Source organism: Aethalodelphis obliquidens, unplaced genomic scaffold, assembly GCF_003676395.1.
Source record: "Aethalodelphis obliquidens isolate GAN/ISIS:26980383/991018 unplaced genomic scaffold, ASM367639v1 scaffold8, whole genome shotgun sequence".
Classification (NCBI taxonomy): domain Eukaryota; kingdom Metazoa; phylum Chordata; class Mammalia; order Artiodactyla; family Delphinidae; genus Aethalodelphis; species Aethalodelphis obliquidens.
Window position 1 is genome coordinate 64,192,548 of NW_020837952.1, and position 24,683 is coordinate 64,217,230.

Sequence of the window (24,683 nt, forward strand, 5' to 3'; positions counted from 1 at the left end):
CTTGCTTATTTTGCACATTATAATGTTCTCAAGGTCCATCCACGTTGTAGCATTTGACAGAACTTCCTTCCTTTTAAGGTTGTAGAATATGCCACTGATCAACTTTTGGATGTTAGACCGACCTTGAGTCCCTGGAACTCAAGACTGGAAATGACGAAATAAAATTGTTTTCTACAATGACATATCCTGTATGTAGAAAATTCTAAGGAACACACACACACACACACACACACACACACACTGCAAACTATTAGAACTAATAAATGAGTTCAGCAAAAATTCACAGTTACAAGATCAATATATAAAAATCAATTGCATTCCAATATGCTACCAACAAAAATCCTAAAATTAAGAAATTAATTCCATTCATAATAGTATTAAAAATAATAAAACATACAGGAATACATTTAGCAAGAGAAGTATAAATTTTGAACTCTGAAAACTATAAAACATTGTTGATACACATTTTAAAAGTCCTAAACAAGTGGAGAAGCATTCTATATCTATGGATTGGAAGACTCAGTATTATTAAAAACCAGAAAATACAACCCACAGAGACAGAAAAAGATTAGTGGCTGGAGAGGACAGGGGTTCTGAACAAAGAGTGACTGAAGATGGGAACAAGGGAATTTTATGGGGTGATGGACATGTCCTAATACTGGATTGTGGTTTTATACAACTTTGTGAATTTACCAAAAATCATTGAATTGTACATTTACAATTAATGGAGTCTATGGAATTCAAATTATAACTCAATAAATGTATATGGAAGAAGTGGAAACAATTGGATTCCTCCTGTATGATTACGAAGATTTATGGTGGCAAAGACTGCCCTGCTGTGAGTACGCCAGTCTGTTTGCTGATCAAAGGGTTAGTTCCATTTCAGCTATATTAATGCTACTCTGATTTATGACAAGGCCGTACAGTGGGAAAAGAAATACTTTTCAATAAATTATAAGTCATTTCCAATATTCATATGGAAAAATACATCTTGATACCTACCTAACCCCATACACAAAAATCAACTCCAAAAGGGCATGTGTAAAAATATATGAAAGGTAAAATAATGAATATTTTAGAAGAAAACATAGGAGTATAAATTCATGACTTGGAAACAGCAGGGACTCTTTGAATAGTATTATAAAACATCAATCATGAAGAGAAACTAAGATAATTGGACTCTATTATGACTAAAGATTTTCACTCTATCAAAACACATCTTGAAGAGAATGAAAAAAAGCCACAGAATGGGAGACAATAGAAGGATGGGCAAGAAACTTGAACAGTGAATTCACAAAAGAGCATATCCACATGGCTAATAAACATGAAAAGATGACAAACTACACTAGTTACCAGGGCAATGGATCTAGAAGGATTCATACGTGAGAATAAATAGAAAATTTCTGGAGAAGGGAGTAAAGGGAATGGACTATTTCTACCATGAATTAAATCATAAATATACAGTAATTAAAAATGTACAGTACTATTACTAGGGTAAAGATAGCAAGGTCAGTGGAAGAGAATATATAGTTTAGAATTAGACTCAAAGATATTAGAAAGACTGTCATGATGATGACGAGAGATGAGACCAGTGTAAGACATGTGGGACACAGTCTAACATATGTGTAATTGGAATCCAGACAGAGTTAGAGGAAGAATGGGGCAGAGGCAATACCGGAAAAATTAATGGCCAAGAATTTTCCAAATTTGATGGGAAGCTCCAACTAACAGATAAAATAAGTCCCACAAACCCAAAGCCAGATAAATACAAAGAAAACTGCTCCTAAAAGCATTGTAACAAAACTGCCGAGAACCAAAGATAAAAAGAAGATCTTAAAGCACCCAGATAAAAAGACACTACCTTCAAAGGACACAAACAATACTACAGACGATTTGTAAATAAAAATTATGAAAGCCAGAAGATGATAGAACAATATATTAAAATGCAAAAGCAACAAAAACCTCTGCAAAGCTAGAATTTTATTCAGGTGAAAATATCTTTAAAAAATGAATGTAAGGGGGCTTCCCTGGTGGCGCAGTGGTTGAGAATCTCTCTGCCAATGCAGGGGACACAGGTTCGAGCCCTGGTCTGGGAAGATCCACACGTCGCGGAGCAACTGGGCCCATGAGCCACAACTACTGAGCCTGTGCATCTGGAGCCTGTGCTCTGCAACAAGAGAGGCCGCGATAGTGAGAGGCCTGCGCACCACGATGAAGAGTGGCCCCTGCTTGCCACAACTAGAGAAAACCCTTGCACAGAAACGAAGACCCAACATAGCCATAAATAAATATTTTTTAAAAAAGTGAATGTAAGGACTTCCCTGGTGGCACAGTGGTTAAGAATCCACCTGCCAATGCAAGGGACACAGGTTCAAGCCCTGGTCCAGGAAGATTCCACATGGCATGGAGCAACTAAGCCCGTTTGCCACAACTACTGACCCCACGTGCCACAACTACTGAAGCCCACACACCTAGAGCCCTTGCTCCACAAGAAGAGAAGCCACCACGATGAAAAGCCCACGCACCGCAACGAAGAGTAGCCCCTGCTCACCTCAACTAGAGAAAGCCCGCGCAGCAGTGAAGACCCAATGTGGCCAAAAAATTAATTAATTAATTTTAAAAAATGCTTAACTTTTAAAAAAATGTAAAATTCTACTTCTTCAGACAAAATAATCAGAGAGTTCTTAACCAACAGATTGTCACTAGAAGAAATACTGAAAGATGTTTTTTAGGATGAAAGAAAATAATAATGAAACTGCAGAAATGAATGAAGGTCCCTTAAAAAGGTTAATACATAGGAAAATATAAAATTGCTGACTATTTAAAGCAATAATAAATACCTCACATGTAATTAAAACATGTGTAGAAGGGAGGATTCTGGGAAGATGGCAGAATAGGAAGCACCAGGAATCTGTCTCCCCACCTAGACAACAATTGCACTGGCAGAATCTGATGCAACTGTTTTGGAACTCTGGGGTCTACTAAAGGTGTGCAACCTCCGAGGGAAGCCTTAGACAGTAAATCGAAGTTAATTTTGGTCAGTACCAGTTCTTATTACCGTGGCAGCTCCGCGTCTCCCACCCCTGTGGCAGGCAGCTGTGCATGGGCTCTGGGGCAGCGTGCACACAGCTTGCAGGCACCAGGGCACGGAAAAAAGAACCCTGTCCTCCAGACATTGGGGATCTGTGCTCTCTCTGATCACTGATTGCTCCTCCTGATGATAGAGGTACAGACAAATCAGACAGGCCGCCATTGTTGCTGGACCTCCCCCCACAGTGTTATAAGCCCCACCCCCTCCAGCTGAAGAGCCTTCCAGGAGATTTAAAGGGCCAGCACCCTTCCCTCCCCTTAATTTTATTCTTCTTCCCTTTTGGAGAGCCAGACATTAAAAGACTAGGACATTTTAAAACAACTGCATATAAAGGGAAAATTAGAAAGTGACTGTGCATGCCCAGAGAAAGGCATAGAAAAGACCTAAGAAGACCTTAAATTTACACCTCAGGCACAGAGACAGACTACAGAAATCAAAAAACCAAAAACAATAAACAGAAACAATAACATGAAACAGCAAGCCCTGGAGAAGGAGGAGAACCTGATTTCCAGAGTTTCCAGCTCGCCATAACTAGAGAAAACCCACGCAGCAACGAAGACCCAACACAGCCAAAAATAAAATAAATTTATTTTTAAAAATTTAGCTGTAAAAAAAAGAAGTCCCTTCTTATCAGTTATTATTTTTAATGTAAGTGGACTAAACTCTCCAATCAAAAGACATAGATCTGCAGAATGAATTTAAAACACACGATCCAACCATATGCTGTCTAGAAGAGACTCACTTTAGATCTAAGACACAAATAGACTGAAAGTAAAAGGATGGAAAAGATATTCCATGCAAACAGTAACTAAAGAGAGGAGATGTGGCTATACTAATATCAGACAAAATAGATTTGCAGTCGAACAGGTTACCAAAGATAAAGAAGGACATAATATATTAATAAAGGTTACATCTTCTTCAGCAAGAAGACATAACGATTATAAAAAGTTATGCATCTAATGACAGACCATCAAAGTACATGAAGTAGAAACTGACAGAATTGAAGGGAGAAACAGAGAGTTCTACAATAACTGGAGACTTCAATACCCTACACTCTCAATAATGAATAAAAGAGCAAGACGGAAGATAAGGAAATAGATGACTTAACACAGTAAATCAACTAAATCTAACAGAAACACACAGAACACTCCACCCAACAACAACATACACATCGTTCTTAAGTGCACATGAGACATTCTCCAAGATAGACCGTAAGTTAGGCCACAAATTAACTCTTAATAGGTTCTAAAAGATAGATATCATACGAAGTATCCTCTCTGATCACAATGAGATGAAGTTAGAAATCAATGACAGAAGTACAACTGGAAAATTCACAAATCTGTGGAAATTCAACAACACTTTCTTAAACAACCAATGGATAAAAGTAGACACCACAAGGGAAATTAGAAAATACTTAGAGATAGGAACTTCCCTGGTGGCACAGTGGATAAGAATCCACCTGCCATTGCAGGGGACATGGGTTCAAGCCCTGGTCTGGGAAGATTCCCACATGCCATGGAGCAACTAAGCCCGTGTGCCACAACTACTGAGCCTGCGTTCTGGAGCCTGAGAGCCACAACTACTGAGCCCGTGTCCACAACTACTGAAGCCCGTGCGCCTAGAGCGCCGGCTACGTGACAAGACAGGCCACCGCAATGAGAAGCCTGTGCACCGCAACGAAGACCCAGTGCAGCCAAAACTAACTAACTAAATAAATAAAATTTAAAGAAAATACTTAGAGATAAATGAAAATTAAAACACAACATGTCAAAACTTATGGGATGTAATGAAAACAGTACCAAGGGGAAAATGTAGAGCTATAAAGGCTTACATTAAAAAATGAGAAAAATCTCAAACCAATAACCTAACTTTACAGCTTAAGAAACTAGAAAAAGAAGAACAAACTAAACCCAAAGCTAGCAGGAGGAAGGAAATAATAAAGATTAGAGCAGAATTAATCAAAATAGAAAAACAATAGAGAAAATGAATAAAACCAAAAGCTAGTTCATTGAAAAGATCAACAAAGTAGATGAACGTTTAGCTAGATGGACTAAGGAGAAAACAGAGAAAACTCAAGTTACTAAAATCAAAAATGATATTAGGGACATTACTACTGATTTTACAAAAATAAAAAAGATTATAAGAGAGTACTATGGACAGCTGTACACCAATAAACTGGATAACTTAGATGAAATACACAAATTTCCAGAAACACAAAACCTACCAAGACTAAATCATGAGGACACAGAAAATATGAATAGACCTATAGCAACTAAGGGGCTTGAATCAGTAATCAGAACCCTCCCAACAAAGAAATGCCCTAGACGTGACGGCTTTCCTGGTGAAATCTACCAAACATTTAAAGAAGAACTAATACAAGTCCTTCTCAAACTCTTCCCAAAAACTGAACAGCTAATAAATGAATTCAGCAAAGTAGCAGAATACAAAGTCACCACGCAAAAATCAGTTGCATTTCTATTTCTCTTCTTAATTCTGTGATTGTTTTATATATTCTGATGCGGTATTCACTACATCCAAGTCCAGATTGCTTTGATTCCTTTGATTGGATTCCTTTGTTATGAAATACCCTCTTTACGTCTATTAATACCTCAAATACAGTTGGAGATTTTAACTAGGCTCTCTCAGTATCTCAGAGAACAAGCAGGCGAAATAATCAGTAAGAATAAAGATGTGAATCACTAACTTGACTTAATTGACACTTTTAATAACACACCACCTAGCAATGCAGATACGCGTCGTATTCAAGTGTAAATGAAACAGTTACCAAAACAGATCAGTGCTGATCAGGGCTGAAAGGAAGTTCCGTCAAAATTCATGTTTATTTTTTATTCACAGTGAAAATCTCTATACAAAAAAGAACCTTGATCTTTATCTCTTATCTTACACAAAAGTTAAGATTAATTAATCATGAAAAGCTAAAAGTGAACGGAAAAACAGTAAAACATGTAGAAGAAATCATAGGGGAACATCTTCATGACCTCGAAGAGTCAAAGATTTCTTAACCAGCACTCGACCTACCATAATAGGGAAAAAATGAAAACAGTGGACCTCATCAAGAAATTCCCCTGCAAGGTAAAAAGACAAGTCACGCACCGGGAGAAGGTAGGCTTAATGCACCTCTCCAACAAAGGACTTGGTGACGAAAACGTCGAGAACTCTTAGAAATCAACCTTATAAACAGAGAACCAACCTCTTTCTCTTTAATGATCAGAAGATTTGAATAAGCACTTCACGAGAGCACGTAGCCAAATGGCCAGTGAGCACACGAAAGTATGTTCATCACCATCGGTCGCCAGAGAAACGCAAACTGAGACCGCGATGAGAGGCGAGGAAGGGAAAATGAAAAGGCGTGACAGTGCCCAGGGCTGTCCGCGGCGCGGGAGTGGGGCGCGTGGACGCGTAGCACGGCTGGCTTGTGGAGGTGCACAGCCACTTTGGGAATTGGTTAGGACTGCTGGTATCCCACCTGCCCACCCCCAGCAGAAGGAGTAAGGGCTCTGTGGTCTATTGAAAGGATGGGATTCCGCACAGCGACAGAAAAGAATGAGCTTCTGCACCGACTTGGATAAATCTCGCAGGTCTTGTGTTGAGCAGAAGAGTCACAAACGAGACAGCCCGGCCTGTACGATTCCGTGAATATGAAATTCCACAGCAACATTGGTGGAGGTGGCGGGAGTCAGAGGAGGCGTGACCTCCGTGGGGTCCTGCCTGGGAAGGGTTACTGGGGGGCTGGGGGGCGGGGAGTGTCCTTTATCTTGATCTGGGCGGTGGCTACACAGTGAGCACATATGCAGACTTGTATCCTCCTGGACAAATTCCAGCAGCACATGGCGCGCCCTTTACCGCATTTACATCCAGTAAAGAAGAAAGTACTTGATCCAAAGAAGGAAAGGAGTAAAACAACAGAAACGACCTGGGATGGTGCGTGTGCACTGCAGGCAGACTCCGAAACGAGGGCTCCAGCTTTGCTGCCATGTTCCCTCGGCGGACAGCTGCTCCCGCCGCAGGTGCTGGCCCGCCTCTGCCCCAGCGTCTCGCTGTCAGCCACTGTGAGAGGTCGCAGCCCTCCGCAGAGGGCCCCCGGGTAGTGGGGGGCAATTGAAGGTCGTGGAGTCAGGAGGCCTGGGCCGAGCAACGGCCCTGCCAGTCCCGACCACCCAGAGCCAGCCTGGCCGCGCAGGGGACGCCCAGGGCGGCTGTGGCCCCAGATGACGCAAAGGACACGCAGGGTGCGCAAGGTGCCACAGGCTCGCCCGGCCGTGTCATCCTCTTATCAGCCAACAGGGGCCTGGGCAGGCACCCCAAAAGGCAGCCCAACTCCCAGACAGGCGCCCCAGACGTCCCAGGGGCCAATGTCCCCAGACAACCCCTAAAGCCCACCCGGCGTCCCCTGGATAACGCGAGCAGCGGGCAGGCCCCAGAAGGCGCCGACCAGGCTTCTTACTGAATGAGCCTGTAGTACTGCTGGGTCAGGTCCTTCCACTCGTCCTCCGTGAGGTCCTTGGCGGCGTCTTCAGAGAGGTCGATGTCCTCGTGCTCCAGCCGCCCCAGGTAGGCCTCGCACGCCCTGCACGCGACGTCCACCAGCTGCCCTGAGAGGCCTGTGAGCCTCGATCCCGTGCTCTCAGGAACTGAAACCCAAGGACAAGCACGTGGGGCCTGGGCCACCACCCGCTCCCATGCAGTGGCACCACTGCGGGCACAGGCAAAGGCCACCCCACCTGTCTGTGCCTCAGGGTCTCACGGTGAGGGCTCTCGCTTCTCTGGGCAGCCGCCCTGGACGCCACACCTGGGCCTGGGCAGGTAACCTTTCCCCTCCCGAAGCTGCCCCCCACTGCACCGTGCCCCCTCCCCGCCGCACCCTCCGACTAGACTCTCAGCCCCTCGGGTGGGAATGAAACAGCACTTCTGATGGGCTCTCCACAAAACCTCTGCTTCTGAGCACACACTTGGTCCTCAGTGAGAAAAGAACAGGTATTCGTGGACAGCCCTGCAGTGATGCCTGCCAGCCCTGCGGGAGGCTGGGGGAGCACCTCCCTGTACGTCCAGCACTTCTCAGAGCCCCAGCATGTGTGGGCTTTGTGGCTCTGAGCATCCGACCTCTCACACAGCACCCTCTCCTCCTGGAGCCCGTGAGCCAAGATCGCTGTTGGTCTGGGGAGCACTGAACACAGGGAGACCCCCGCCCAGGTGAAGGCAGACCTCATGCACCTGGCCCCCACCTCACGTGGCGGCCTGCCCCCCACACAAAGCCAGCGGTCCCCAGGCTGGATGCGGAGATGGGGTGAGAGCTGAACCCTGTCGTGGGGCTATGGGGCAGGAGCCTGCAGAACAAGGCTGCTTGGAAGGTGTACAGAGACACCTGCACAAGCCCCAGGCACAGCCACTGAGATGGCAGCCCTGATGGACCCAGTGGCCGCCAGCGAGCACGGACCCGGGAGAAAGCGCTCGAGCTTCGCGGTTGCTGCGGAGATTACAACATGCATTTCTTAAATGTGCTGAGGTGAACTTCACAAAATATAAAAATAACCATTTTAAAGTGAAAATTCACTTCTGGTGTCCAGCACGTAAGGAGCCTGGAAGCTGCCACTCCACCCCAACAACAGGTGAAAACCTGAACGGACCGGAAAATCACCAGCTGTTCTTAGATCTGTCCGAGAACTGAGGTCACAGGGCAAAAGCCTGCCCCAAACTGGCGAGACGGATGGGCAGGTACAGAGAGTCACCAGAGCAGAAACCTGTGTGGGAGCCGGCGCCAGGGAAGGAAACCCACCTGCTGCAATGGACGAGTTGGGAGCCGGCGCCAGGGAAGGAAACCCACCTGCTGCGATGGACGAGCTGCTGGAGGCTCAGCGTGGACAATCCTGAGACTTAGAAACCCCAGGGCTCATCTTTGGGGGCCCCGTACTTTTGTCAGTTTTACCTCCAAGAGTTTGACCTGGGGGTCACAGTGAGTATTGGAGGAAAATCCCCTTGTGTTGCTGACGGGAGAGGAGGAAAGGAACACTCTGTTCTTAACAAGGATGCCCTCAGGAGGAATAGTCACCAGAGTGTGACCTGCCAGGGTTTGATCAGGGCCTAATCAACGCTGGGGCAGGAAAATACCCAGCTCCGCCGCCTCTAGCCATCCTATCCCACCAAAAGGGGGAAAAAGGAGAAGCGGTGGTGAAGGTCACAGTCCAACGGCGCAGGCTCAGCAAAGACTGAGACCTGATCACGGGACTACAAAGCACTGTATCAGACAAAAAAAAAAAAAAAAAGAGGGGATTTTTTGCCAGTAGACTTGGCTTGCAAGAAATGTTCAAAGAAAGAAATCCTTAGGAGAGAAAAAAAATGGCATAAATCAGAAACTCAGATCCACATAAAGAAAGGAAGAGCATTAGAGAAGGAATAAATAAAGGGAAAATTAAAACTTTACTTTTTTAATCCTTAATTGATCTGACAGAACATAATAATTTAATAATTATTATTAAAAATAAAAATAGAAAAAATATATCCAGATTATAGCTTATGGATAAGTGAAATAAATGACAGCAAAGATACAGGGCACAGGAGGGAGGAATAGGAATATTTTGTTATAAAATATTCCCGTTACTGTAAAGTGGTCAATGTTACTTGAAAATGCAGTTTGATTCATTGTAAATGTATATTGCAAACTATAGGACAACCACTAAAAAAATTTATACATATCTATATATATCTGCTATGCTAGGAAGGGAAAGAAAATGAAATCATACAAAATGCTCAATTAAAACCACAAGAGGCAGAAAAAGAGTAGAAAACAATAGGAACAAAGGACAAGGGCAACGAATAGAAAACAGTAATAAATATGGTAGCTGTTACTCCAACCATATCAATAATCACTTTAAATGTCAACGATTAAATGTAACAATTAAAAGAGATTATACAGTGATCAAACAATAAGACCCAACTGTGTTTTCAACAAGAATTCCACTGTAAATGAAGACACATATAGATTAAAAGCAAAGGGATGGAGAGAAATATACCCTGCTAACACTAATAAAGGAAAGCAGGAGTATCTATATTAATTTCAGACAGAACAGACTTCAGAGCAAGGAAAACTATCAGGGATGAAAAGAATGTTACATGACGATGAAGGGGTCAATACACCAAGAAGACATAGCAACACTTAACATGTATGTGCCTAACAACAGAGCATCAAAATACATGAGGCACAAACTGATAGAACTTCAGGGAGAAATAGATGAGCTCTATTAGAGTTGGAGACTTCAACACCCCTCTCTCAGAAATGGATAGATCCAGCAGGCAGAAAATCCGTAAGGACGTAGGTGAACTCAATAGCACCGTCAATCAACTGGATATAATGGACATCTATACAGTACGTCATCCAACAACAGCAGAATACACATTCTTCTCAAGCTCATTTGGAACAGTTCCCAAAATAGGCCACTTTGGGGCCATAAAACACACCTTAACAAATGTAAAAGAATAGAAATCATAAAATATATGCTCTCAGACCACAATGGATTAAACTAGAAATCAGAAGATACAGATAGCTGGAAAACTCCTCAAGTATGTGGAGACTGAACAACATACATCTGATAACACATGAGTCAATGAAAAGAATCCCAAGAAAAATTTTAAATATTTAGAACTGAATGAAAATAAAAATACAATTCATCAAACTTTGTGGGATGCAATGAAAGCAGTGCTTAGAGGGGAATTTATAGCACTGAATGCATATATTAGAAATGAAGAAAGATCTGAAACTAATTATCTAAGCTGTTATCTTAGGAAGCCAGAAAAAGAAGAACAAATCAAACTCAAACAGAAGAAAATAAATAATAAAACTTAGACCAGGGACTTCCCTGGTGGCACAGTGGTTGAGAATCCACCTGCCAATGCAGGGGACATGGGTTCAATCCCTGGTCCGGGAAGATCCCACATGCCACGGAGCAACTAAGTCCATGTGCTGCAACTACTGAACCTGTGCTCTAGAGCCCGCGAGCCACAACTATTGAGCCCACGTGCCGCAACTACTGAAGCTCGCACGCTTAGAGCCCCTGCTCCACAACAAGAGAAGCCACTGCAGTGAGAAGCCTGTGCACCACAACGAAGAGTAACCCCCACTCACTGCAACTAGAGAAAGCCCACGCGCAGCAACGAAGACCAAACACAGCCAAAAATAAATAAATAAAATAAATAACTTAGAAAACAACACAAACTTAGACCAGAAATCAATGAAATTGAAAACGGGAAATCAATAGAGAAAATAAGTGAAACCAAAAGCTGGTTCTTTGAACACATCAATAAAATTAATAAGCCTTTAGTCAGGTTAACTAAAAACAAAAAAGGATGGATGACATAAATTACTAATATCATAAAACTAAGAGGAGACATCACTACAGATCTCATGGACATTAAAAGGATAATAAAGGAATACTATGAACAACTTTATGCCGACGAATTTTATAATCTAGGTGAAATGGATTGATTCTTTGAAATATACAACCTGCGAAAGCTCAGAGAAGAAGAAATAGACAATCTGAATAGTCCTATACCTATTAAAGAAATCGAATCAATGGTTAATAACTTTCCAAAACAGAAGGCACCAGTCCTAGATGGATTCACAGGTGAATTCTATCAAACATTTAAGGAAAAATGTATACCAATTCTCTACAATCTCTTTCAGATGATAGGAGCAGAGGGAGTACTTTGTAACTCATTCTCTGTGGCCAGCATTACCCTAATACCAAAACCAGACAATGGTATCACAAGAAAAGAAAACTGTTGACCAAAATCTCTCATGAACATATTTGCAAAAATCCTCAACAAAATATTTGCAAATTAAATCTAACAATTTATAAAAAGAATTATACACCATGACCAAGTCACATTTATCCCAGGTATGCAAAACTGGTTCAGCATTCAAGAATCAATTAATGTAATCCATCATACCAACAGGCTAAAGAAGAAATATTACACGATCATATCAATAGATGCAAAAAAAGCACTTGATAATATTCAACACACACTTATGATAAAAACTCTCAACAAACCACGAATAGAGGGGCTTCCCTGATGGCACAGTGGTTGAGAGTCCGCCTGCCGATGCAGAGGACATGGGTTCGTGCCCTGGTCCGGGAGGATCCCACATGCCGCGGTGCGGCTGGGCCTGTGAGCCATGGCCACTGGGCCTGCATGTCCGGAGCCTGTGCTCTGCAACGGGAGAGGCCACAACAGTGAGAGGCCCGCGTACCACCAAAAAAACAAACAAACAAAAAAACACCTAGGAATAGAACATCAAGTTGAATATCCTCAACTTGATAAAGAATATCTACAAAAAACCTACAGCTAACATTATACTTAATGGTGAGAAACTAGAATCTTTCCTACTAAAATCAGGAGCAAAGCAAGGATGTCCTTTCTCAACACTGCTTTTCAACATCATACTGGAAATCCTAGCTAATGCAATAAGACAAGAAAATTAACAGTAAATAAATTGGGAAAGAAGAAATAAAACTGTTTTTATTCAGAGATGACATGATTGTCTAGGTAGAAAATCTAAAAGAATTAACAACAAAAAAACTTCTGGAACTAGTAAGTGGTTATGGTCAATCACTTTCCTATACACCAGCAATTAATAATTGGAATTTGAAATTAAAAACAAAATACCATTACATTAGCACTCCAAATATGAAATAAATACATAATTAAATCTAACAAAATATGTACAAGATCTATATGAGGAAAAGTACAAAACTCTGATTACTTAAATCAAAGAAGAACAAATTAATGGAGAGAGATTCTATGGTCATGAATAGAAAAAACTCATTGTCAAGATGTCAGTTCTTCCCAACTTGATCTATAGATTCAAAGCAATCCCAATCAAAATCCCAGCAAGTTATTTTGTGGATATTGACCAAATGATTCCAAAGTTTATATGGAGAGGCAAAAAAATCCAGAATAGCCAACGCAATGTTGAAGGAGAAGAACAAAGTTGGTAGATTGACACCATCTAAATTTGAGCTTTACAATAAATCTACAATAATCAAGATAGTGTGGTATTGGTGAAAAAGAGACAAATAGATCAGTGGACTAGAGAGCCCAGAAATAGACCCACACAAATACAGTCAACTGATCTTTGACTAAGGCACAAAGGCAATACAATGGAGCAAAGACAGTCTTTGCAAACAAATGGTGCTGGAACAAATGGATATGTGCAGGCCAAAAAGAAAAAAAGAATCTAGATACAGACCTTACACCCTTCATAGAAATTAACATAACATGGATCATAGACCTAAGTTGAAACACAAAGCTATAAAACCCCTAGAAGATAACATAGGAGAAAACCAAGATGAACTTGGGTATGACGACGACTTTTTAGATACAACACCAAAGGCACAATCCGTGAAAAAAATAATTGATAAGTGGGACTTCACTGAAATGTAAAACTTCTGCTCTGTGGAAGATATCATCAACAGAATTAGAAAACAAGCTGTAAATTTGAAGAAAATATTTCCAAAAGACACATACACTAAAGTACTGGTACCCAAAATATGCAAAGAGCCCTTAAAACTCAACAATAAAACAAACACCCCGATTTAAAACTGGAGGGAAGCTGAACAGACTCCTCACCAAAGAATATATACAGATGGCAAATAAGTATATTAAAAGATGTTTAACGTCATATATTGTCAGGGGAACGCAAATTAAAACTACAGTGAGACACCACTACACACCTACTAGAACAGCCAAGATCCAGAGCTCTGACATCACCAAATGCTCACCAGGATGTGGAGCAACAGGAACTCTCATCATTGCTGGCGGGAGCACAAAACGGTGTAGCAACCACTTTGGAACAAGCTTGGCAGTTTGTTACCAAACTAAACATACTCTTGCCATATTATCCAGCAGTCGTGATCCTTGGTATTTACCAAGTGAGTGGAAAACTTACAGCTGCACAAAAGCCTGTATGCAGCTTTAATCATAACTGCCAAGACTCGAAAGCACCCAAGATGTCCTTCAACAGGTGACAGGATGAACAAACTCTGTTCCATCCAGACAGTGGAATGTTGGTCAGTGCTAAAGAGAAATGAGCTATCAAGGCATGACTTAAGGAGGGATTTAAGGAGGGACCTTAAATGCACATTAGTAAGTGAAATGAGCCTGTCTGAGTCATATACACTGTATGATTCCAACTGCATGACATTTTGGAAAAGGCAAAGCTGTGGTGACAACAAAAAGCTCAGATGTTGGGGGGCAGGAGGAATGAACAGGCTGACCACAGAGGGGCAGGAGGAATGAACAGGCTGACCACAGAGGACTTTCAGGGCAGTGAAACTACTCTGAAAGATACTGTATCAGTGGATACATGTCATTATACATTTGTCCAAACCAAGAGGGAACCCTGATGTAAACTGTGGGGTCTGGGTGATGATGACGTGTCAGTGTAGGTTCATCACTTATAACAAATGGACCATCTGGAGGAGGATGTTGACACAGGGGAGGAAAGGGCAGAGGGTACACGGGACACCTGTACCTCCTGCTCAACTTCACTGTGGACCTAAAACTGTTCTATGAAAGTGAATAACAACAAAAAGGACTTATCTGGGTCTTGTAGGCCTAAACCCACGGTGGCCCACGACTCCCTACATGACCCAGGAGCGCCATTCCCATGGCATTCTGCTGGAAGAGACTGGGGGTCGGGCAGAGCTGCAGCCCCACCCTGGATGCACAGCTCCACGGCCCCTCCCGTCACTGTCCTCCCGGGGTGCCACGGCCTTGGCCACGCCGAGGCGGCACACACCTTGCTTGTTGCTGGGGCCACTGTCACCGGCCTCTTCCTTCCAACCCTTGGGTGTGCTCCTGCTGCAGTTCCGGTGGCTGACCACCCACTTGAGGATGCTGGAGGCCACCGTGCGCCGGAAGTCGTCTGAAAGGACACCAAGGCCTCACCCCCGTGCCTGCGCTGGGGACGGGAACTCAGCCAGCGCCAGCCATTCCCAGCCCGGCATCCCACTGCGTGCGGGGGCCTCACTCCTGCCTCAGAGCCCTCCGGGGGCCGGGCGCTCCCCCACTGTCCACACCCTCCACCTCCACACTCATCCTCCCTCCTCTGCGGAGGGGAGCCTCATCCACCCCAGGACCTCCACCCCAGCTGCGCATCCACCCTGCCTACAGGCCCAGAGGCAGAATCCACGCACCCCGTTTCCCGCCCCTCTCCTGCACCCCCAGGGCCACGGTCTGTGGCACCGTCACCACCTCTCCCTGTCCCCGTGTCCTCAGCCCTGCACAGAGGGATCCTTCTAGAAGAGCCCCCTGCTGACAGCACCGGGACCCTCCCCATCACACGAGCCCCTCCGGACCTTCCTGGACACGTTGGCTCCCACCGCTCTAACTGCGGGTGGCTGGGGGCCCTGCTGTATCCACCAGCGCAGAGGCAGCTCAGGGTCCCCCAGACCCAGGCTTGGAGCCAGGCTGCCTCTGAGCGCCTGTCACATGCCAGGGGCAGCGGCCAGGGGAGGCTCGCCTCCGTGAGGGGCCTGGGAGGCGAGGCTGCTCCCCACCCCAAGTAGCTGGATATTCCAGCAACTTCTCTCCCAAACCTGCTCCTTCCCCACCTCAGCTGAGGCCACCCTACCCGGCATCCACCGGCCTGGCACTACTGCTGCCCTGGAAACACCCAGAACCTGAGCCCCCCACGCGGCCCGTCACCCACCCCCCTCCGTCCATCAGAACACATGCTCCTGACATCACCAGCCCTCTGCCTGAGGACGTGCGGGCACACTGCCTGCTGCAGGGCTGGCCTGGAGCTCCCCAGCCAGCCGCCCTCAGCCCCCCTCTCCTCTGGGTCTCCGCCCGGCGCCCCATCTTGCGAGGCCCCTGCTCACGGCCCTGCCCCCGCTGCGCTTCTCACCTCTGCCCCCGCCCCGCCCCTGCCTTGTCCTGCAGCCGGCCATTGGCTCCTGGGAGCCCCGTCCTGGGGTCAGGGCACAGGGCAGGGGTGCTGGGCAGATGCCGCTCTCTACAGCCCCCCAGACGGGCGCTCAGGAAACACGGGTCCCCCCCGAACGACCCCCTCCCTGCCTGCCCTGCCCTTCTCCTTCTCTCTCCTGTGCCTCCAGGCAGATCGAACCAGGCACCAGCCTTTGTCCCCAGCCCAGAGGCCGTTGTCCCCGTGTGCCCCAGGCACCCAGACCCAGGCCCAGCACCACCCCCATGCCGGCCTCTCCCAGAAGCCTCGTCAGAACCAAGCTGCTGACACTTGGCCTCCTGCCTTGCAGACGCTGCCCATGGAAATTTCTAGACTGGCTCCTACCACGTGAAACAGAGCTGAGGTCCCAGGTGCTGGGATGGGACCGGGCCCTCCGCCATCACCCCACCCCCACCCCCAGCCCTGCGGCCCCTCCTGCAGGAAGGTGGGCCGGGCCCAACGCTCAATGCCAGGCGCCTCGGCCGGGCCGCCAGCCACTCACCCAGGAACTCTCGCTTCTCGCTCTCGGTGCAGAGGCCGTAGCAGCGTGGGAAGAAGGAGTCAGGGTTGGCCTGGACGTACCACGGCAGGCTCCGCAGGCTCACGCACAGCCCGATCTCCAGAGACAGCGGCACGTCAGGCCCGCCGGCCACGCGCCAGGCCAGCTTGGACCACTCTTAGTGCCCACGGGCCTGGCTGGGCAGCACCGGCTCCAGTGGGCTCCCGGGAGGGCACCTCCTGCAGCCGCCCCTCCCCAGCTGCCCGGCCCCACTGGGCTGTCCGCATAGCCCACACCTGGAAGGACACCAGCCGCCCAAGGCCTGGCAAGGATGTGGGGGGGGGGGGGCCGGAGCCCTACAGGGAGCTCCGGGGGCAGCCGTGCACTTCATCCCTGCTCCTCTGTCACCCTTGAGGGTTTAGGGGACGGTGCCCTTGTTGCCAGGGAAGCCCCTTTACCCAATCGCTCCCAGGGGGTACACACAGGCCTGTCCCTCCCGGGCTGGCCCCGCCCCTAGCCTCAGCCCTCAGGGTAAATGGTGAACGGCTGCCTGGACGGGCTGGCGGCTGAAAGGGGGAGAGGGCAGGAAGTGCCCGTGTGGCAATGCCCCCTGCAGTTGGAAGTCACAGCGCAGGTGAGGGTGGCCCGGCCCCCCTGGGATCCGGAGCCCCTCCAGGGCCCAGAGCCTGGGTCGGGCTGCGGTGTCAGCCGTCACCTGCCCTGTCTTGGGCTTGGCCTGTGCACTTGGGGCCGCCCAGGGACACAGGGCGAGGGGCACAGGGGCTCTGGGGGGTGGTCTGAGGGCAGCAGCACGGAGCGGCTCTGGACTCTGCTGCCGGGCCAGGCCAGCAGGAGACTCCAGTCCTGGAGAGGCGCCCCCAGGGAACCGGTCCCCGAGTGGCGCACCCGGCTCCGGAGGTGCTGGCATTTCAGGAGGCGGGGTGCTGCCCCGCCTGCGCCCCCAGCCCTCCCACTCACCTTGGTGGTGAAGGACGCCGTCTTCCCGTAGTGATTCAGCATCTGGTCGCAGCTCAGGCTGTGATAGTCAATGATGTCCCTTTTGATTGTCCAGAGGAAGTATGGTGTTTCATTTTTTACCAACCTGGACTGGCAAGAAAAAACCTTCATCCACACCCAGCACCCAAGGCTCACGTCTCTGACAATGGGACACGCCAAGACTAAAGGAACCGGGGTTTAGGTGAGAAGCGGCGTGTGATTTCCGTGACTCCCATCCTGACTGCGGCCTCGCACGTTCCTCGAGGGTCTGCTGCGGGCTCACGTGGGAGCAGCTACCACACAGGGCTTCCGATGGCACAGGGGTGGGGGGCTTCGGGGTCTGGGCTGCAGGGGCCCCGAGTGAGGTCTGAGCTGCGCCCCCCATGGGTGCCCACGCCGGCCGCAGGGACACACCACGTGTGGACCTGGGAGAGTCCCCGTCCCTGGCCGCCGGGACACAGGCTCCTCCGCTGCCCCCGCACCTTCAGAATGCAGGGGCCCATGAGAGCAGCTGTCATTTGTCACAGTGTGTGAGGAACCGTCGTACACGGAAGTTTAGACAGAGGCTTGGTGGCCACCCGGGCGCCCGGGACGAGAAACGGGTGGGTGACTGGGGTGTCCTCGGTGTCTGCACTTTTGTGTTTACAAAAATGGCATGTTTTTGGTCAAAATTTCTAACCATACAAAGAGATACTAGGAAAGGGAAAGATTCTCCAAAATCCTACCCTAGAGATGACCCGGACACCCTTTGTGGTCACTGTCTGCAGACAGCATATCAGGACCACCTAAGCCCCCCGGGACTCAGGTCAATCGACCTTGACCCCTGTGTTCCGGCAGGACTGGCTCCCCCCACCCGACAACAGCACTGTTGCTGGGGGGTGCAGGGAGGGGGCTGCTGGGGCCCAGGCCGCCAACGCCACTTCCAAAACGCACCCACCCAGCTCCCTGAACGCTGGGCTCGAGCCCTTGGTCCTCGTTCCCGCTCTCAGAGTGACATGTACAGCTCCTGCTGCCACCTTCCCGTGTAAGTGTCATTTGTCACACCGTGTGATGAACCGTCGTACACGGAAGCACAGACAGCAGCTTGGTGGCCCCCCGGGCGCCTGGGGTGAGAAACGGCCTTCGGTCCAGAGCTGACGCTCCTGCGCAGGCCCGGCCCCCTGCACCCACCCCCGCCGACTGCCCACGCCCCCTACCCGCGGACAGCCCCCCAGCCTCACGGTCGACTTTCACAGAAAGGAATCCGCTCTGGGAACTTGCAGTGATGGGCTCCCCGGCCTGTCGGGGCTTTGCCCGTTTCTATTGGATCGTCATCTGCTCCTGACCTGTGAGCGCGTCACATGTTCTGAGTACCAGATCTTTTAACTCGTAAGCCCTGCAAGTACCTCCCTGAGCGGCTCGTCTTTTCGTTCTGTTCACGGGGTCACATGAGGGACAGGAGCTCTTCAGTGCGGTCAACGCGTCACGCTTGCTCGCGGTGGACGCTGTTTGGTCTTGTTTTAACTTTCTTCCCTCCCCTTGAGTCGCAGTGACCCTCTGTTATCGGCCAGCAGAGCCCTCCCGGGGCAGCACAGCTCTGCAAAGCCCATCCCTGATGGCTGACCTGCCACCAGGGAGCATCGAGGCCCGGGAGCTGGGCCCTGTGGCAGCTGCCCCGCCCCGCAGGCAGGCGCTGCGTCCAGCAGACTCCACCGCCACCGTCGCCGCCTGGGGGCTGTTCTGATCCTGTCCCACAGGGTTTCCACAGACCACAGGCCCAGCTTGCCTGCCCACACGTGGAGGCACACACGTGGACACTCAGAAACACGGGGCACACGGACGCACACACGTGCACACGCATGCACTCGCGCGCATGTCCTCGAGGCCGGGCGTGACCGTGGCTTTGCCACATCTCCCCCCCCAGGACACGGCACAAAGGCAGGTAAACGTCAGCCGAGACCCCTCCAGAGCCCACGGGACCTACCATCACATCGTGGATGTCGTCTGTTTTCCTCAAAGCCACTTCTTGACTTTCTTTGCCTTCAGCATGTTTGTTTTCTGCAAACACAACACACAGGAGATGTCAGTGCATCATGGCCGGAAGGCGTGACCACAGCCGGGCCCACGACAGGGCCCAGTGCGGAGCAGGTGCCCCCGTGGGTCCCGAAAGGAGCAGGGTCGAGTCAGGCTCGGGTGTCCACCGCGTGGCACCCCCGCCAGGGGCCGTGCCAGGGTCGGGGACCCGGGACGTGGGCAGGGCTGTGAGCTGGGTCTCAAGCACCGTGTGGGACAGGGCCCAGCGCAGACCCTGGAGCCAAGAGGATGAAGACTTTGTGCCGAGCAGGGGGCAGGCACAGGTGGGGTCAGGGAGGACCCGTGACCAGGGGCTGGGTACAGCGGGCACTGCTGGGGGCCAAGCATGGGGCAGAGGAGGGACAGTCAGGGCCAGGCCGCTAAAGGACGATGAACACCATCCAGACACAGGAGGAGGTCTGGGCATGGACGGTGGGACACCAAGAAGTGACCAGTACCAGGGTTTGAAAGGGCTCGCCAGTGCCCGGACGCCTGGGGCGGGGGCCGGGAGGTGACTCCTTCCCCAAGGGCGAGGCCACAGCACAGGACCCGCAGAATCGACTCACGTCTGGGTCCTCGTGACATACACACAAACCTCTCACACCGAAACACAAGACACCTCCAATACTCTACCTGGCGCTCCTTCCCCTTCGTCTTTGACACTCGGAACGACCTTGGGCAGAAAGTGGAACCTCTTCTCCACCCAGCCCTTCCTCCGCAGGGAGGCCCGGATCACCGGGGAGTGTCCGTAGATGGAGAAGATCTTCTTTTCCTTGAATTGCAAGAGTGTATTTGAAATTAAAGAATTGAAAACGAGTTAATTTTGTCTCCGCAAGAGGAGTCTACTCTCAGGATGACACAGGCTGCACCGGCGGGAAGACACCTGTGTTCTGCTCCGAGAAAATCCCCCAGGAGCGTTGGGACGGCCGACGGGTTGGGGCCGGGCAGCCCCGGGCAGCCCCCGGGCAGGCCCACTCCGCCGTGTGTGTGCCTGCTGCCCCAAACGCGGAGGCCAGGAGGCACAGCACAGCCAGGACCTCCATGCTTCCTGAGGCTCAGACTCCAGCTCAGGGCAGCTCCAGGTCTGAAGGGTGGGATGCAGGACAGGGCCCGAGGGCCTGTGCTCTGCGGCTTTCTTTTCTCTGCAAAGGTGACCGCCCCTCATGCCTGGGGTGGGGGAGCTGCTCGAGGTTTGAGAGGAGAGGGGGGAACAAATGCCCACCAATGGCTGGAGGGGCAGTGCGAACTGCCCAGGGCCAGCACCAGGGGAGCTGGGGGCTCTGCCCATCACTGTGGGAATGAGGCCAGCTGCCAGGGGCCAGGCAGGGAGTTGGTAGCTTGCATCCTCTGCCTTCCCAGATGAGGGACAGAGGGCAGGAGAGTGATGGTCATGCTGGAGCCGCAGGGCCCATGCTGCTGAGGACATAGCCTGGACACATCCGTTGGATGGGGTCAGAGGGCAGCAGCTGCAGGGCAGGGTCAGGGAACAGGGGTATGGTCAGCAGTGAGCTTAGGGCCTCATGAGCTTAGGGCCTCATTAGCTTGTGAGAGCAAGAGGGGACGCCAGGGCAGCAGGGGGAGGCGGCTCAAACTCACTAGGGTCCCTAATAAGACTCTGAATTTGAAAGACAGATTATCCTGGGTGGGCCTGACCTAATCAGGTGTGCCGCTTAAAAGAGGGTCCAGGATTCTCTCAAGTCAGAGATTGAAAACAGCAGAGACTGTCTCTCTCCACTGCTGGCTTTGAAGAAGGTGCCACAAGGAAATTAATTCTGCCAACAAGCTGAGGAAGCTTGGAAGCAGGTCCTTCCCCTGTTGAGCCTTCAGATGAGACCCCATCTGGCTGATGCTTCATTTCACCCTTGACAGACACTGAGCAGAGGACCCCTGACCCACAGGAGATAATACGTGGTGTGTTTAAGCGGCTAAATTCATGGTGATTTGTCAAGCAGCATTGGTAGCTAACACGGGTCCCAGCGGGAAGACTGGGAACACATGCCAAGAATGTGTGGGCTTGTGGCCAGACGCTGAGAACTCAAGTCCCAGCGCCCACATGAAAGACCTCCAAGCCCCCTTCTAATCAGAACCTCAGTCCAAAGCCTGGCCTCACCCTCGACAGGGCCATGCACCATGACAGGGGCCACTGTGAGGAGAGGCGGGCAGGGAGTATGACAACAGCAGGAATGTCAGTGCCCTGCAGCTCCAGCAAGACCTCCCAGCTGTGTCCAATCCTCTCCTTAACTGGAGTCGAACTGAATGACTTCAGAAAATCTGATTAACTTTAATAAGTCAGCACAGTACAATACATAAGGGAACTACAAAAGGACAAAAAGGAGTACAAGATTTCTAACATAAGAGAGGGAAAATGGAATAGTAAAAGTAATCAGTCCACAAGGAGGCATGAAAGGAGAGGAAAACTGAACAGACAGTGCAAGCCAGATGAATGCAACATGACAGGAATACACCAGTGCTTAATATAGATAAACACACAAAAGGCTCCAGTTAAAAGGGAAGGAGTGCCAGACTATACCTTTTTTTAATCTAAATCTATGTTGTTTACAGGAGAAAATCAGAAGCACAACCCTACAGATAGATAAAGAATAAAAGGATCTACATATGGGACAGAATAGCCTCTGGGACAAAGAAACATCACTAAAGTAAAGAAAATCATCCCATAATTTAAAGCGAACGTTCAATTCACCAGAAAGATACATTTGCACCCATTACGATGGCTATAAATTATATAGAGCAAAAACTGGCAGAAACACAAAGCAGACAAACCCCATTACAACAAGATATTTGACATGCTTCTCCCAGTAAATTAGAGGACACAGAGAAAAAATTCAGTAAGGCTAGAAGACTTCAACAACGCAAATAACCAGCTCTACCCTGATGGCTGCGAATATAGCACTCTACATCAACTTTTATATAACTTAACAAAATGCTAGGTATAAAGCAGGTCTGAACACATTTCAATGGAATAACATTGTACCCATTACATCCTCAACCACAGGCAATCAAACTAGAAATCAATATCAAAATAACTAGAAAAAGAGCCACCAGTTTAGAAATTAAGAACCATAGTTTTAAGTAACACACAGTCAATGAAAAGCAATGATATGAATTATAAAATACTTTGAACTGAATCTCATCAAAAACACTACAAAATGAAATCTTTTGAAATGCAGCTAAAGCAGTACTTAGTGGGATGTTTGTAGCCCTGAATGTTTCTATGTTTTAAGGTCTCAGAAGAAAATCTGAAAATTAAATTCTACTTATATGAAGTCCCAGAAAGGACAGTGGTAGGAAGCACAAAGGGCACATCCGTGGTTGCCAGGATTTGGGAATAACTAGGGCGGGAGGCAGCTTCCAAGGGGGCAGAGGTGCTGTCATGTCTACAGGGGTTCATGCTGATTACACACGTCACCTGTGCTGTGCTTCTCTCTCCAGGTACATCCAGCCCATCACAGCCTGAGCTGTGCACTTATGATCTGTACACTCGCATGTGTGTGCTGTGCTTCAGAAGAAAGTTAAGGGAATGAGCACATTTCCACGTGTTAATGTGTGTTGGCTTTGTCAGTGCTTCCCCACTGTCCCGGCCTGAGCAACGCAAACGCGTGATAAGGACAGAGGATCACGTTCTCAGAGTGGTAGCCGTGGAGCCACCTGCCCCCATTTGAAGAACGCTTGTCCTTCTTTATCTCCCCCAAATTCTCCCATTCTGCTGAAAGGTAGGCCTCCCCCTTGAGGAAGTGGGTGGGCATGCCAGCTGCCCCACTCGAGCCCCAGAGTTCCTCTCCTGGGCACAAACCCCTCTCACATGCAAGTGTCCTCACCGTGTCACCCCGGAGCCTGGGGCGGGGGGAGTGGATGGGAGGGGGTCTGTGAGTCACTGGGAGTCTGTCCCTTGTCTGGGATGTGTGTCCACAGCTGCAGTCACACGACTGCGTGGCTGCAGGAGAGATTTTTACCGTGTATGTGTCTGCGTTTTTTGAATTTTGAAAGCATTACCTATTTCAAAAGTACAGCTGAAACGTAAAGTAACTGGCAGAAGCCTCCACGCGGGGGCCAGGACTGCGGGGCCGCCTCACGTGGGCGGGGGGGGGGCGTCAGAGGCAACGAACTCACTCTCCAAATTCCAAAACGAATTTCTGTTCTTAAAAGTACCCCTCCCCCCGAGCCCCAAAGAGCATTTACCTTGATCGCCTTGTCCGTTAATTGTCTTGCTATTTTGTATTTGTCTAATTTGGGGGAAGAAATCAAGTCTTGGGAAATTCCTCGTTTTAATTCTACAAAAGAGAAACAGACATCAAGGCAAAGGGAAGAGCGAACAAGTGACATTCGGACTCAGGAGACACCAGCCTAATCCCCACGTCCAGCCCCCCACAGCACTCGGCCAGCCCTCAGCCTCTGCCTGGGCCAGCCTTCCGGCCACCAGCCCCTCTGGGGTCCTCTCTGGACCCTGACCAGCAGACTCCCATCAGCACACAGCAAGTGTAGCAGCGTCCACATAGACGTTACAATGAAACCCCTCATCCCTGCACCTGCCCACTCCCTCCTCCACCTCTCGTCTCTCCTCTCTCCACAGCGCGTCTCCTGGCTCCACCACAGACAAGCTCGGACCGAGGTCACACGTGCACAGGCCAATCCCGTGGTCACTCCCCGCGTCCAGGTCTCTGCCAGCACTGGACACTCAGCCGGCCAGTCCCTGCTCCCCTGAGCCCCGCTGTCCCTCCCTCACTGCCACCCCTTCTCTCTCCCCATGCCCTAACTGTGGCCAGGCCCAGGCCTGGACCGCAGACATCTGTGCTTCACCTCCCCGTCCACCCTGGGCCATCTCATCCCAGATGGTGGCTTGAATTCCACGGGGCAGATGCTCCTGCAATGTACACACCCCGGCAGACCATCCGACCTCCCGACGCCTCCTGGACCCATGGTCCCTGGACGTCCAAAGAGCATCCCAGGTGGGCAGGCAGGCAGTGACACCCTGGCCACCCACCCACCTGCTCCACCTGCAGCTCCCTCCACCCCGTGGACCCCAGAGACCCACACCCTCGGAGCCAACT

At 49.3% G+C, this 24,683-nt stretch overlaps 1 protein-coding gene across 1 annotated transcript in view; it reads right to left on the bottom strand.

The window, feature by feature from the left end:
• The window catches only part of TTLL8 (tubulin tyrosine ligase like 8), a 41,437-nt gene that overhangs the window by 9,341 nt on the left and 7,413 nt on the right, over window positions 1–24,683 (bottom strand). The window contains 7 exon segments of the mRNA XM_027106031.1: window positions 7,557–7,743; window positions 14,904–15,029; window positions 16,573–16,687; window positions 17,548–17,676; window positions 19,529–19,602; window positions 20,251–20,389; window positions 23,815–23,906. Coding sequence (XP_026961832.1) covers window positions 7,557–7,743; window positions 14,904–15,029; window positions 16,573–16,687; window positions 17,548–17,676; window positions 19,529–19,602; window positions 20,251–20,389; window positions 23,815–23,906 — 862 coding nt within the window.